Genomic DNA, 15,788 nt, shown 5'->3' with positions numbered 1-15,788 from the left:
GTCTATAAATTTTCAAAGACCCAGCAGTTCTAATCTTGGGGTCTTCTGGGACCTAAGAGTGGATTGTTGGCAGGATTTCTTCTTATTGTACCGCTTAAAACTATTCTGGAAGCATTTGACTATAGTGTGTCACTGGCAAATGAACAGCTCTGTTGGCTGAAATTGTTGTGAATGCTGGGTGTAATTATGTTTACCAAACTATATGTTTAAGCCAGGAGCAGATTGCAGGGTATACTTCAGAAGTTGAGGACAGTGTTATTCTCAGCTAACATGATAAAAAGTGTATGGGAGTTGTGGTCCGAAGTATCTGGAAGGCACCACATTATCTATCTGCCTTCAAATGGATCTGGATTTTTAATACATCTGGATGATTATATATTGGCAGGAGTTTTCAAATTCTGTTCTTAAATGATTGCAAGAACACAATTAAAGTTCTGAAACCGGGGATGGTAGATTCAGTTAGGAATGGGTTTCTTGTTATTTTTCATACTTTTCTAGAGAAATCATGATTTGTTCAAAGCACAACAGTCTCAGTTGAGTCATTTTGGCTTCTAGAGAAAGTTTAGGCTTGATTTATTATCTCCAGCACCTTATTTAAAATGAGTTAAATTCCTTCCTGTCAGCTTTCTTCACTGTCCAGCTTTCAAAACAAAACCTAGAAATGAGAACTACAATTGAAAGGACATTCGTAACGTTGGCATTCAATATATATGTTTACATTGCTTTCTAGTTCCTTCATAGTTGCCCTTACAAGTCCTAGTCAACTTCTGATTTCTTGCTCGTAGTCTCCATTCTGTTGAATGACTGAGCCAAGGTATCTTGAAGAATTTCAGTTTCTTCATCATCTACTTTAAAGTTATGTAAATTCTGTGATCATTATTTTTGTTTTCTTAATGTTTTCTTCTTGCCCTGCTGAAAACACCATAGGATAAAGGAGTCCGATTGGACAGACAATGAAACAGGACTGAAAACTTTGATGGTTCTCACCTGCCTTTGTATTTTATTCCTTGTCTTTTTTCAATAATAATTCCAATATTTTGCTATTTTTGTTGGTAGTAGTTTCATTTGCATATCTTAAATTGTTGGTGTTCCTTTCTCCAGTTTCCATGCCTTCTTGCTCTAGGTGTAATCCTGCTTACGTATGTATGATATGTTCAGCAAAGAAGTTAGATAGGGTGATAGAATACAGTCTTGCCTAACCCTTTTGCCAATTCCACTTTTCTATATTCTGTCCTAGCAGTAGCTGGACAGCTGTTTGGGCTTGTCATGTGTTTATGTGTGGTGGTGATCATTCAGCCTCAAGGATGAAACTGAGGAATGTCCACCTCCCTTTAAAGTTTTGATGAAGGTATCATATTGACTGCTTGCTCGCATCACATACCAGTATGCAGATTCTCTCTCCCCCCCCCCCCCCAAATGCGAAAGGACTGGTCTGTGGAAAACCATTTCCAGTCATTATATCATTTATTGTTCTGTGCATACAGAAGAGGAAACAACTTTGAAAACTACTGGGTGAAACAACAACAACAACAACAAGATCCCTTGCCCTGCACAAAGCCCCTTACATTAAAGGAGACTGATACCACTTTAAAACTTTCTTTCCGTGGAATAAAATTGCCATTCTCCAAAACACTTTATGACAAAAACCCTCTTCTTTCCATGAGATAAAATTGCCGTGCTCCAAACCCTTTATAATAAAGAGACCCGGTGCACCACTTTGAAGCCTCTTCTTTCTGTGGGATAAAATTGCCCTGCTCCAAACTCTTTATGATAAAGGAGACCCAGTGCACCAGTTTAAAATCTCTTTCCATGGGATAAAATTGCCCTGCCTAAAACCTCATATGATTAAGGAGACTGACGGAGCAGACAATGAAACAGGCCTGGAAACTTTGATGGTTCCCATCCCACCTGCTTTTCAGCTGGAACCATGAGAGTAATTCACAATAGGAGGTAGGCCCTCTGAATATGATCAGAACATTTCTGTCCCCTTTCAACCCCAGAAGTAGTTTTATGTCATATGTTAAGCTCTGTGTCTCTCCATTCTGGAAAAGAGGCTGAAGTATCCTATGATGGGGAAATTTTGCAATTTGATGAGGTCCCTGAACAGGATTGTCGGAGTTCCCTCATTTTGGGGCACTTCTGCCTCTTTTCAACCACTGAGGGCTATGCATGACAGCTGGAAGTAGTTTAATATCATGTGATGTGCTCTGTGCCTCTCCATGCTTGAAAAAGAGATGAAGTGTCCTGCAATGGGGAAATTTCTCAATGCGATAAGGTCCCTAACGAGGTTCCTAATGAATGAGTGTTTGGAGTCTTGTATGCAATGTATTTTTTTTTCTCATAGTTACTATTGTCCCAACTTTGAAGGATTTTAATTTCTGTAAAGTGTAGATCCATCTACTGCATAGCTTCTTCGTTGATCTTTTAAAAAGCCAAGACAGAATTAAAATGTTTTGCTTGAGTATCTGTTATATGCAAGACTTTTGTTTATGTTGTATGTTCAAACCTCCTTGCTAAATTTATCAGCTGACCCTGAGAGGATTTTTGCTTATTCTTGTGCAATTCTGCATTCCCTACTAATTAGACTCATCCGACATTCTGGTGCCTTTTGAACTTATCAAAAATTTGAAAAAACACATTTGGTTTTAAATAATTTTTGAAGGACAGAAGTTGAGTTCTTACCCAACCTTCAGTAATCATTCGAATTAGCTTATGATATACTGGGTTATGATATTGTGAAACTTTATCATAAAGTGTAAAAATATAGTAAAATTCATATATGATTTTGGAATTCATGTTGAGTCAATCTTTTGGAAGGGGGGCGGTTGATTTTTCGACAGCAATAATATAGGGACTCTAAAGATATTAGAACACAGAAGTAGAGAGTAGGTGAATGTTAAGTAGACAGTGAACCGAGTATCAGGAACCCAATGGAGAGAAATTGTCAGGGGAAAAACAGAGTACATGTGGAAGTGAGACATCAAAGGCCAGTTATGGAGTGGTTTTGAGCAATCTTACAGTCCAAAATTGATTCTCTATGTAAATGGTAAGAATGAACCCATGGGACAATGCATTTTACATTGATGTAGGAAATTAGCAATTTTCCCCATTATGTCAAGGACAGAGACCATTTTTGACTCCATTGACTACATTTGCATTTTTCTTCAGTCAACCAATCCATGGTCCAGATTTGAATAATATTGCTAGTAGTGCAACATTACTACACTACTGTTCCTGTGAAATGTTATCACTCAGTAATTTTGCAGATGCAGAAGCATGTGTTTCTATATGAATTGTTGTAAATCGGGGGGGGGGGGGGTTTGCACATTATTATAAGGAAATTAAACTATTTGTCCCCAAAACATTAAATACAGAGTTAACATAAATACTGCGTTAATGTATTATTATCCATGTCTATTCAGGGAAAGAGGCACAGTTTATCATGGTTCTCATTAATTTGGAATGTAAGTTGCAGTAACAGTTTGCTCATGGAATTTAAAGGGCAGGCTGGAGATGGCATGTGACCTTTAAGAGCAGAGATTTATATTAAAAGGGGACTGAGGTTCAGGAACCAGAAAATTTGCCAGAATGTTAATGTTTATGTGTGCTATTTAAACCAAAGAGATCTCGATTAATATTGTAGTTGGGGATGAGTGGATGGAGCCACAGAATTGTCATCAAAATGTGTCTAATATAAATGACATGCCCCTAAGCATATAACATACAATGCATGGATGGCCTAGTATTATGTATGGGCAAGGTAGCTTTTAGATAGCAGTCCCAGTATTTCTGTGTATATAAAACAAAAACTCTTCTAATTATGTTCCTGATCAGATCAGCATTGTGGTTCTTGTGGATACAATCATTTTACAAAAATCTTGTCTTAAATTTACATTTTTTAGGTTTGTAGAAAACATTCATCTTAATTTAAGGTAGTGAAAATTATGTATGCTTATGTTGTGTATTATTCCTCCATTTTGCTTTTTCTTAAGTTTAGATGATTGCAATTAAATGTAACAAATGTAGGGCAGATTGAGCGCCCTGTTTCCAGAAATAGACTCCAAAACCTGAAACTTTTTGAGGAAATGAACTAGTTACACATCCAGCCCCCAATTAGTTTTTCTCAAAGATCTCCTCCATAGTCTGAAATTTGATAGAGTATAGTGAAGCAGTGTGATAGTCAACTGTATAACTGTAAAGCCTCTACAAAAAGCAGGTGACAGGGGAAGATGTCCAAATGCATCCAAGTGCTGCGATCTCAGGCAGTGTTGCAAAGCTCTAGATGACTGGTCAGTCCACATCATGTTTTCCCTTCATCCCTCCAATAGTGGGGCAAGTCCACTGGAAGCAGCATATATAGCAAAATTTCAAAGCTTCAATAAGTAGAGATAGCTAAAATTGTACAGGCAAAGAAAAGTGATGATGTTATAACCACAAGGCAACATTTTGTCTCAAATGTTACTTCTGTCATCAGAGAAAATGGTTTGGATGGATGTCAATGCAGGCTTACTCCCTTCTTGGTCATGTGCAGACTGGACCAAGAAGCAACTAACCAGTGAAGCAACTGCAACCCAGATCCCAGAAGATGCTCTATTTCCAACACCAGCAGAAACTGGGGAAACACCTGCTGACATTTCAATGTGAGAAGATTAGCCAAAGAGCGGCCCAATTGCATTGGCAGTACTTAAGAGGTAGTCCAGAGAAAAATCACATTCATAGACCAGAAGATGCTGCTTTAGCTTTAAGATGTGCCCCCTGCCGTATTGGAGCTGGAGCGTGACTCAAGTCTTCCACTCCAGGAGGAGCAGCTGATCTTTACTGAGTGATAGCAGTTTCAGGGAGAACAGAAAGCAGACGAGAAGTAGCATGGAAGGTAACAAAAGGAGAAGCTCAGTCTCCCACGCTGAATAAGGTCTAAGTATGTTATCTACCAGGTCATACTGTATAGGAAACCCAGATTTAAGGGTCACAAGAAAGACTAGAGGACATGGTGAAGAAAGGGTGTGACTTCTGTCTGTGCTAAGCCCATTCTAGCCCCTCTAGACCTTCCTAACTGACAATAGAATATCATTAGTGTATACATATAGCTCTAACGTTACCACTTTTATTTCGCTGTTTTGTGCTTTTTGGTTAGTTCAATAAAGGTATTACCGTTCTGTGGTTTGGTTTTGTTTTTTGTATTTTACTGTGTGGTCAACATGGCTGCCCCTGAATAGGATTCATCCTCATTGTGCCTATTAAGAGCAAAATTTTATTTCCTATACTGAAATGTTAGTAAACCTCCAATTTCTTCAACATTTATAACATACACCATAACTGACTTAATCATATGGACTTAAGAGTTTTAGTAGATGGAATCCTTCTTTAAATGTAAAGGGGGGGAAGGTCTTTGTTACCCTTCCTTCTGCCCTCCAGTATTAGCTGTCCTTAAGAATACGGCTTTGGAATCAAAGAGATTAAATTAGCCGTGACTGGACAGAGTGGGCTAGACTTGTTTTGCTGTATGCCACAAATGTCACAATTAGACATGATGTCTTGTTCAGCAATAGTAGGAAAGTTATTTGTGTATTTGTTTAGAATGTGTATACCCAATTTTCCAGTCAAATAAGCTCCCAGAATGGCTTACAAATTATTAATTTAAACAGTTCCCTACTCTCTTCCTACATAAGGCACAGCACACAAAGAAAAGGGAATAACATTGATGAAGAGGATGAAATCAAGCAGATACTTCCTGTTATTTTCTCCTTCTGAGACCAAAACCATGGCATTTCAGATGGAGGAAGGACCTTTCATCAATTGCTGGGCTTATAGAAGGTGGCACTACTTTTATTGTTCTTTTCAAAGTTATTGTTTTTCTCTGTACAATCAATAACCACAATTAAATAAACACTATCAAAATTAGTAAAACAAGGTACTTATTCAAAATGCATAAAATAGGATTACATGATTCTGTTCTTGTATTACACCTCCTGGAAGAGAGAGAAATGATTTTTATATGTGCACATGTTCGAGAATCATTCATAAATCTGACATAGATCCATAACTTCCTCAATTAAATAATATATCATTAAATATTATAATGGGGGGTGATCTGAAAGATTGCTTTTGATTCACTCTATTTGGGAATGTTTCAATAAATGTATGCTTTAAAGATTTCATTAATATAAAACTACAATCTCGATGAAAATTAGTCTGAGTAGAAACTGATTTTACAGTGAATAAGTCTTTGGAATGTGACCTTCCAATATTTATGAAATATTTTTGTTGGTTGCCATCAGTCTCTACTGAACATGAAACCTTGATAGTTATAGTAAAAAATCATATGCTTCTAATGAAATGTTTTCTGCTAAGATTGCATATGTTTCCATGTCTAAAAATGTGAAATCGCATATGTGTGTACATATTTACAACCTAGGAGAAATGCTGTAATTGCGATTCCAGAAAGCCAAAGACCAGCAGATAATTGAAGGACTCAATAGAAGCCAGTTTAAGATTGTTAAAGTCAGTGACCCAATGAATTTATGAGAGCCAGGAATTTTATTGCAGTTTATTTTTGAGTTGGCTGCATGTGGCTGATAATTGAAGACTAATAAGAGGCCACTGGAAATTTCAAGTATTAGAAGAATGTATTGTGGGCATTGCTGTGAAGTTTTCTTTTTTTTAAAGGTGTACTGTGCTGGATTTTAGAAAGGAAATGCAGATATCACACTGGGTATTCTAATTTGATTTGATTTGATTTGGTTTTATTATTGGTTGGCTACACTGAAAAAGAGTAGCTCCACTTTGTTGTCTTGAAGCAAGCTTACAAGTAAGAAGTGACAAGCAGTTGTTTCTTCCTGCTAAATTATAGTCTATTTCTGCTCCCAGTTCTAACCTTTCCCCCATCTTCTGGCAGGGCATTATCCCAAATTGGTGTTTCTCTCTCTCAATTCCAGAAGAGTCAGCCAACTTGAGCCTGTGCTACACATTCCACACAGGAGACAAGAGGGATTAATGCAATAGCTGTGTGCAGGCATACTGTTTAATTTTTTCCTTCTTCTCTTAACGTTAAAGGACTATAGTGCTTTAATTTGGGAAGAAAGAAAAACGATCACTGAACTACACCAGCAGTTTGCTGCAGTTTCACTTAGAGTTGAGAAAGTCAGTGAAAAGTAGTAGCGAAAATGCATCCCTTAACTACATTTGCTTTGAATGGGTGGGTTTTATTATATTGCTGCACCAAGTATCATGCTGGATGATGGGGGGAATTTCTTCATTTAATTTTGATCTTTCTGTCCCATTCCTGAATGAGAGAGAAACAGCTGCATAAATAGTTAAAGACCTTATTCCTTATCTGTCTACTCACTCTTTGAGAGTGAATGAGCAAGGTATATATTATGCATAAACATGATACAGACTGAATATATCTTATCCATAATAACTAGAAGTGTTTTGGATTTTGGATTTTATCACATGGATGTTTCACATGGGACTCTTATAGAATCATGGAATCATAGAATCAAAGAGTTGGAAGAGACCCCATGGGCCTTCCAGTCCAACCCCCTGCCAAGAAGCAGGAATATTGCATTCAAATCACCCCTGACAGATGGCCATCCAGCCTCTGTTTAAAAGCTTCCAAAGAAGGAGCCTCCACCACACTCCGGGGCAGAGAGTTCCACTGTTGAACAGCTCTCACAGTCAGGAAGTTCTTCCTCATGTTTAGATGGAATCTCCTCTCTTGTAGTTTGAAGCCATTGTTCCGCATCCTAGTCTCCAGAGAAGCAGAAAACAAGCTTGCTCCCTCCTCCCTGTGGCTTCCTCTCACATATTTATACATGACTATCATATCCCCTGTCAGCCTTCTCTTCTTCAGGCTAAACATGCCCAGCTCCTTAAGCCACTCCTCATAGGGCTTGTTCTCCAGACCCTTTATCATTTTAGTCGCTCTCCTCTGGACACATTCCAGCTTGTCAATATCTCTCTTGAATTGTGGTGCCCAGAATTGGACACAATATTCCAGGTGTGGTCTAACCAAAGCGGAATAGAGGGGTAGCATTACTTCCCTGGACCTAGACACTATGCTCCCATTGGCATTTTTTGCCGCCACATCACATTGTTGGCTCATGTTTAACTTGTTGTCCACGAGGACTCCAAGATCTTTTTCACACGTACTACTCTCAAGCCAGGCATCCCCCATTCTGTATCTTTGCATTTCATTTTTCCTACCAAAGTGGAGTATCTTGCATTTGTCTCTGTTGAACTTCATTTTGTTAGTTTTGGCCCATCTCTCTAATCTGTCAAGATCATTTTGAATCCTGCTCCTGTCCTCTGGAGTATTGGCTATCCCTCCCAATTTGGTCTCCTCTGGATCAAGACTGCAGATGGTCACCAGGAACACCTCTGATCCCAAACATTTTGGATAATGGATATGCAATCTGTATGCTATGCAATACAGCAAATTTGACATTCACTTCAGTTCTTACTAATACTGTATGCTTTTAGGCAGTATCCGATCTGCAGTGGCAAAATTGAAACCATATGGGAACTGTGACAAGCACAATTTAAGTTACAATGATTTGAATAGAAGCAAAGCATAAGTGAACAGGAAATGATAGAAACACAAAGTTAACATTGTAGTTTGCTGTCACAGCAGTTTTTCTTTCCTGTGTAGTCCGTTGCATTTTGTGTAGCTTGAATTTCCCAATATGTTCTAAGAAGGTTTTTTGTAAACTGCATCTAGGTTAATCCATAAAAATAGGCAAGCAAGCGTTTTTTTAAAAAAATTAGTACTGTAAAAATATAGCAGTGTGGCCTGTAGACGGGCCTTTTGGAACATAAAAATCCATTGAAATATAAGCATAGAATTTGCTTATAAATCAGATCAACAGTTGTTGGACGATGGTTGGAGGATGGTACAAAACAAGATGCACTGCCAAAGCTTCCAACTTGCATTTTTATTTTTGGTGATTCTTGCCCACTCTAATACTGCCCCCAAATGTTCTGTTATTGTTACTTCACAGACCCTGTAAAAAGGTACAACCAGAAGTGAGGTGATATCACTTCTGGTTTTCCAGTGTCGCATGGCTGCAGACTTACAAGGGGTGAAAATTGTTCTTATGCTTCCACTGCTTGCACCCATGAGGCAAAGAGATGCATAATAATAATAATAATAATAATAATAATAATAATAATAATAATGTAGTTATACCTCGCCACCATCTCCCCAAGGGGACTCGGGGGGGGGGGGGGTTACATGAGGCCAAACCCAACAATTACATCAAAGCAAATATACAATATAAAATAATACATCAATAAAATATAATAAAGATATTAAAAAATAAAAAGTGATACAAGATAAGCATACAATACAAAATAAAATCACAATAGTCGATCACGATGGGCAGGGCCGGTTGCAAAGATTAAAATGTTTAAAAACTCTAGGTGAGATAAGTAGTATAATGTATGTAGAAGGGGGTTCAGGTGGGACGAAACAATGGGGTTTAATTGCACTAGAGGGTGAGATAAATATTTTAAGAGAGCAGCCTTTCTTGAATTGTAATGAAGTTTTGATTTATTGGTGTTGTGTATGTAATGTGCTAAAAAGGCATTGTCTAAAAACAAAGATCGGCATTAGTTATAAGATAATATGATCAGACATTGTGCAAACTCTTTGAAGTGGCATTACCTATGATATGTTACAACGTGAACACACCTTTGACCTCCGTTTATGGCATTTAATTTTCTCTAAGTTCTAAACATTGAAAGTTAAAAAACAAGTGATATGGTAGCTGAAGAGTACCTTGAATTTTGTTTTAATTATGAAGTTAGATATCTCATCAATTATAAAGATAGATAACTTGTCATTTTCAAATGAAAGTATAAAGGGATAAAAATTTGAATTATATTTTTCTCCTAATCCTTTACTACATGGGGTGTTTAAAATGCTGGGGGGCGGGGGGAGAGGGGTAATTTCATTTCTTATTTTAACAAATCATGGGATAACTGAAGCATAATGACTTCACACTGGAAGCATACTAACAATAATTGGCCAAAAAACTTTTCGTGATGGTCACAATATTATGTTAAATACTTCTTTAATTTTATTATGTTTATATGTAGGAGCATATGTCACATATTCTGTGGATCTCAGTGTCAAAAGTTGTATGTAAACCAAAGTGGATACCTTGAAAGTATTTACCTGAATTGGTGCCTTAAACTCTGAAAGCTTCAATGGTAATTTAGGGTATGTGTAATCAATATTATATATGTCTTATTCCAGGAGCTTATTTTCTCTCTCTCTCCCTCCCTTACTTTGTCCTTTTGTAGGATCCGGTGAAGGTTTGGGGAAGATTATACAGAGATTTCCATTAAAGGATTTGGATGACACTCCTTTTCCACAAGGAATAGAGTTGGTAAGTTGGTCTGCTTGTAGCATCTTAAAAACCATATCTTGACATATATTTGTTATAAAATCCAGTGTATTGTGTAGCCTATTTTAATGTACGTTATAGATCTGTTAATAACTTAAAATGCTCTCAGAATAATCTTTGTCTTGTTACCTGTATGTTACATCAAAATAAATTCAGGATCTTTTGGCACATGATTTTAAGAATTTAAAGTCAGAAATTACCCATGAGGTACTTACACACAGTTCTGCCTGCCTATGTCAAAAACTAGTGGTGGGGAAAGGAATAATTTTATACTTTACATTATTGAGGAAGTTAAGCATTTTATGCATTGTATTACATGTCCCATCTATAGCAAGCCATCTCTAGTAATGGTTCGGATTCAGCCTTTTTAAGATCTGCCAAGGAGGCCCTCCTCACAGCTTCTTCTTTGTCACAAGTGCAGTTGGTGGGGATGAGGGAGAGGGCCTTCTCAGTAGTGCCCCCCTGCTTGGCTCTAGAACGCCCTCAGGGAAATTAGACAGGCCCCCACGCTACCCATTTTCTGGAAGGAACTGAAAACCTGACTATTCAAACAGGCTTTTGAAAATGGTAAACTTAATGTCATCCAAACGTTGGAGATATGAGATACATCTAAAATTGGATCTTATTGTCCCTTTTCACTTGAACAGTGGCTGGGATTTTTAATGAATGCTGTTTATGTTAATTTTATAATGCTGCTTTATTTTTATATTGCTTGCCTCATTATTAACTGTTGATTTAAATTGGATATATTTATGTGTGCTGTTGTCAAGATTATTTGTATAATTATATAGTTGTGAGCCGCTAAGTCTCCTTAGGGAGATGAGGCGGGATACAAATAAAGTTGTTTTATTATTATTATTATTATTATTATTACTGTCATAGATGTGACTTTTGCCTTTTTTGAATGGAACATCCCAAGTATTTCATGTCAGGTGATGATAATGTGTTTTATAGCAATTGATAAATGATACCAAATAAAATAATAGAGTCTAGGTTCTTATGGGTTTTTTCGGGCTATAGGGCCATGTTCTAGAGGCATTTCTCCCTCAGAACAGCATTATTATATATTGTATCTGTTTGGAACACAATGTTTTTGTAAGTTAATTTTCAAAATTGTTTCATATTGTAAATGAGAACTATTTTACGTTTGAATGTGTTCTTACATTTTTGATGCTGGATTTATAAAAATTCTAGTATTAAAATTGGGACTACATTACAGTATTTAATCTTACTCACATGGGGGACATTTCTGCAGCTGAGGTTACAACTAAGTAATATTTCCTTTGGGGAGGAGAATTACTCCGCTTATTGATATTAAGAACAAGAAAAAAACAAATGCAGGAATTGAGAGAAGGTTCATGCAGGGGTTGGCGCTTAAAATGATTATTCAGATACATATTACTTTTCATGAGGGATAATGGGACCAATTGAACAATGAAAGTTAAAACAATTCTGTGCACATTTTGCTGATACAACTATATCTTCAGGAGTAGACTACTCCAAAGAGTGACTTCCAGGACCCAACACAGAAATGTCAAAAATAAAAAAAAATCTGCTAGTGTACAGAGATCAGTGAAATTTGCAGCACTACTTGTTTTGTTGCTCTTGCTTTTCATAGTCTTGAAAGGTGTGGGAGGGATGGAAAGTCAGTTTCTGACTTGGTAAAATAAATTCGGTAACCCGAGTTGTGCCTGGGGAAAGAGAAATCTGTCTTGAAACCTCTTGGTCTTTAAATATTTAAAGAGGGTGCTTTTAAGCCCTCCTCTACAGCTCTGAAACATTTTCCTACAAATGTGAGTATCAGCTAGTGGAAATGTTTGGAATCCTGTTGGTGATGATTGTTTGGGGAAATCTCACTGGTGTGAGTCCTTTTTCAACTGTGATGCAGTGAGGCCAGAGGGTGTCAGTGAAAGCCATGTCTGTCAGAAGGGAATGCTGTTAATTAACATGGCATCTTAATTTACTGACAGGAGTGGCATTTGCTGTCACCCACCAGTCATCACAGCATCTGCTGCTCTCTTTGCTTCCTCTTTCCATTGCCATAATTAGATCTTATTGTTCATGGTCTAGAGCAGCGGTTCCCAACCTTTGGTCCTCCAGATATTTGGTACTTCAGCTCCCACAATTCCTTCTCCAATTTTTATTTAAAGATTTATCAATCAAAAGGTATAAGTATACATCCTTTCCCCCTTTTACAATGTCTAAGCAATATTTCCTATAATGAGAATGCTTTTCAGTATAATGGTGTTAATGTGTGCATGCGCATGTATGTAGGTGTGTATATGTGCTTTGCTTGTTGATTTATTGCAAGCCCATGGATTTCATATGGATTTGTTAGGGAAGGAATAGAGATTGGTTTTGTGGATTTGTTCCTCTGAAATATAGCTTACTTCATCTAGTATTCATTGGTGGTCTCTCATTGAAGTACTAATTTAGGCTAATCCTGTTTGTCTTCTAAGATTCTGTGGCATCTAGTGCCTTTAGGTTAATTATGCTGTTGGTAGTGGTAACACTTGCCCTTGATTTCAGCAACTGATTCTTTAAAATATAGATAATGTCTGTTTATGTATTCATTGGAATACGTTGAAGGTTAATATAAATGAAAAAGCTCCTATATGCAACATAATGGTCTTACAGTACTATTCCACTGAAGTGCTATACATTCATATTTCTACTTATAAATGAATCATCACATTTCCATTATCTGTGTGGAGCATTGTATGCCCCCTGTATGTGATGTAATTAAGGGCATAATATTAATACAAACTGACACCCAAGATAACAACTTTAAAATGTTGCAGTAGCCATATGGTAATTCATTAAAGTACCTGTCTGAATAACTTTGGAGGTGTAGGGCCAAAGTGTCAGATTTTGACCACTACTGAGTTGCACACTGTGAAAAAGGATGAGGGATTGGACTTTCTACTGTCTAGATGATGGAATTGTGATTACCTTGTATAATAAGGGTACTAGAGACACCCATGGTGCATATGTGGAACAACCTTGGTTATGTTTGTTTTTAGTACAGCAGTAAATGTGCTGAGAACATTTTTCTGTTACTTGTAAATGACACATTGTCAGAAAAATATTTTTAGGTATGTGATCCAAGAATTTAGTCAAATGAATACTTGGCTGAGCTGTGTCTTGGACTGTGGGAACAGAATACAGTAAAAACTATCAGTTTTGAAATTACAGTGTATATACACAAAATGCTTCCCAGTTAAATCAACCATATATAGTTGTCAACAAATGAGAACTTTCCAAAGATTTCAAATTTATTTGTTCCTTTGAAAATATTTAATGACATTATGATGAGGGATAGTGTGAATTTTATATTGTATATTGAATCATATCTAACTTGATGTCCTTGTGTAGGCAGTCACACACACATACACACATCCAGAACTGACCAGAACCAAACCTGTTCAATGAGCATTGTCCAAAAAGAAGTTTGTGCATCTGAAAAGCAAATATGATGCTGCACAGAAATGGGGGGGGGGGGGGGGTCACAGAATCACAGTTGGAAGAGACAATCCAGCATCCCTCTGTTTAAATTTCTCCAAAGCTGGAACTTCCACCACATTCCAGGGCTGAGAGTTCCTTTGTTGAACAGCTCTGACTGTCAGGCAGTTCTTCCTAATGTTCAGGCGGAATCTCCTTTCCTGTAATTTGAACACATTGCTCTGAGTCCTAGTCTCCAGGGCAGCAGAAAACAAGGCTGCTGCTCTTCCTTATGACATCCTTTCAAATATTTAAACATGGTGTTCAAATCTCCTCAACCGACTATTCTGCAGCTTAACATATCCAGCTCTTTAAGCCACTCCTCGTAGGTCATGGTTTCTAGACCCTTGATTATTTTTGTCACCTGGCTCTGTACACCTTCCAGCTTGTCAATATCTTTCTTGAATTGTGGTGACCAGAACTGGACACAGTATTCCAGGTGAGGTCTGACCAAAGCAGAATGGAAGGGCACAATTATTTCCTTTGATCTAGATATTATACTCCTTTTGATGCAGCCCAAAATCTTATTGGTTTTTTTATAGCGACAGCATCATATTGTTTGTTCATGTTCAACTTGCTCTTCATTAAGACTCCAAGATCTTTTTCACATGTATAGTTGTCAAGTCACCCATGCTGTATCTGTGCATTTTTTTTTGTTTGCCTAAGTGTAGTATCTTACATTTGTCTTGGTTGAAATTAATTTTGCTAATTTTGGCCCAGCTCTCTAATCTCTTAAGGTCATTTTGAATTCTGATCCTGTTCTCTGGAATATTCACTAGCCCTTCTAATTTGGTGTCATCTGCAAACTAGATAAGCATGCATACCCGTGTGTGTGCTTCTTAATATAGATGTGCTTTTTTCAATTTTTGCTGACATCATGCACCCCTAACCCTGTGGAAATTAAAGGATAAGTGTAGTTGGGTTTAGAGATGAGAAGTCCTGGAAAAAAACAAGAATTATTTGGGGGGGGGGGGAATGGGGAACAGGATGACCCCCTCCCCCAATTCCTGGTTTTATCCAGGCCTTCCCATCTATAGTTGTTTTGGGCGGGGGCAGTATTGTGTCAATACCCTTTGCATTACTGGACATGTTATTTTATCTGTGTCATAAGACATTCAACTGTTATGTAGCAAATACCATAAATGTTTTAAAATATGGCTTTCTATTAACACTCTCTCACCTTGGGAATGATAGTACTCTTATTGCTGAAGTCTCCTTTGGTGGTCCGCTGTCACAGTAAACTAATGGACTGTCTTGATTGTTGAATGTGTTGAAAGTCCTGTAGTCTGTGAAGCAGTTAGAATCTCCAGTCTCTCCCTTAAAGTCATTGCTCTTTATGAAATGAGTGCAAGTGCAATCCAGAAGAGGTAAATAGTGCAATCCAGAAAAAGAGGTAAATAACTTAATGTAGCGATTTTAGTGTTAGACTAAGGCCCCTTCTACACAACCACTCGCAGGAACACCTCAGCAAGTGAGAGTCCAAAAGCGGCTGGCTAAAACCTGGAACCTCAAGCCATGGCTGATACTGAATGAGAGACTCCCACCTGGGCACACAGAAGACTGAGCAACTTGGAAGGTGCTGAACAGACTGTGCTCTGCTACTATGAGATGCAGAGCCAACCTTAAGAAGTGGGACCACAAAGTGGAGTCCACGATATGCAAGTGTGGAGTAGAGCAAACCACAAGCCATCTATTACAATGTAATCTGAGCCCTGCCTTATGCACAACGGAGGACCTTCTTACAGCAACACCAGAGGCACTCCAAGTGGCAGCTACTGATCAAAGGACATTTAGTATAATGCCAAGTATTTAAACTCTGTTTTATAAAAGTACATTACAACTATAATTATACTACAATATAATCCAATTTAAAGCAGA

At 37.6% G+C, this 15,788-nt stretch overlaps 1 protein-coding gene across 7 annotated transcripts in view; it reads left to right on the top strand.

Moving 5' to 3' along the window:
- Positions 1-15,788, top strand: part of SBF2 (SET binding factor 2) — a 265,755-nt gene that overhangs the window by 55,456 nt on the left and 194,511 nt on the right. For all 7 annotated transcript variants that reach the window (XM_060767041.2, XM_060767036.2, XM_060767031.2 and 4 more), the window contains exon 2: positions 10,306-10,391. In XM_060767041.2, coding sequence (XP_060623024.2) covers positions 10,306-10,391 — 86 coding nt within the window. The remainder of the gene's footprint in view (positions 1-10,305; positions 10,392-15,788) is intronic.

This window comes from Anolis sagrei, chromosome 1, assembly GCF_037176765.1.
Source record: "Anolis sagrei isolate rAnoSag1 chromosome 1, rAnoSag1.mat, whole genome shotgun sequence".
Taxonomy (NCBI): domain Eukaryota; kingdom Metazoa; phylum Chordata; class Lepidosauria; order Squamata; family Dactyloidae; genus Anolis; species Anolis sagrei.
The sequence above is the reverse complement of the archived record's forward strand: the minus strand, read 5'-3'. Positions and strand labels throughout refer to the sequence as shown.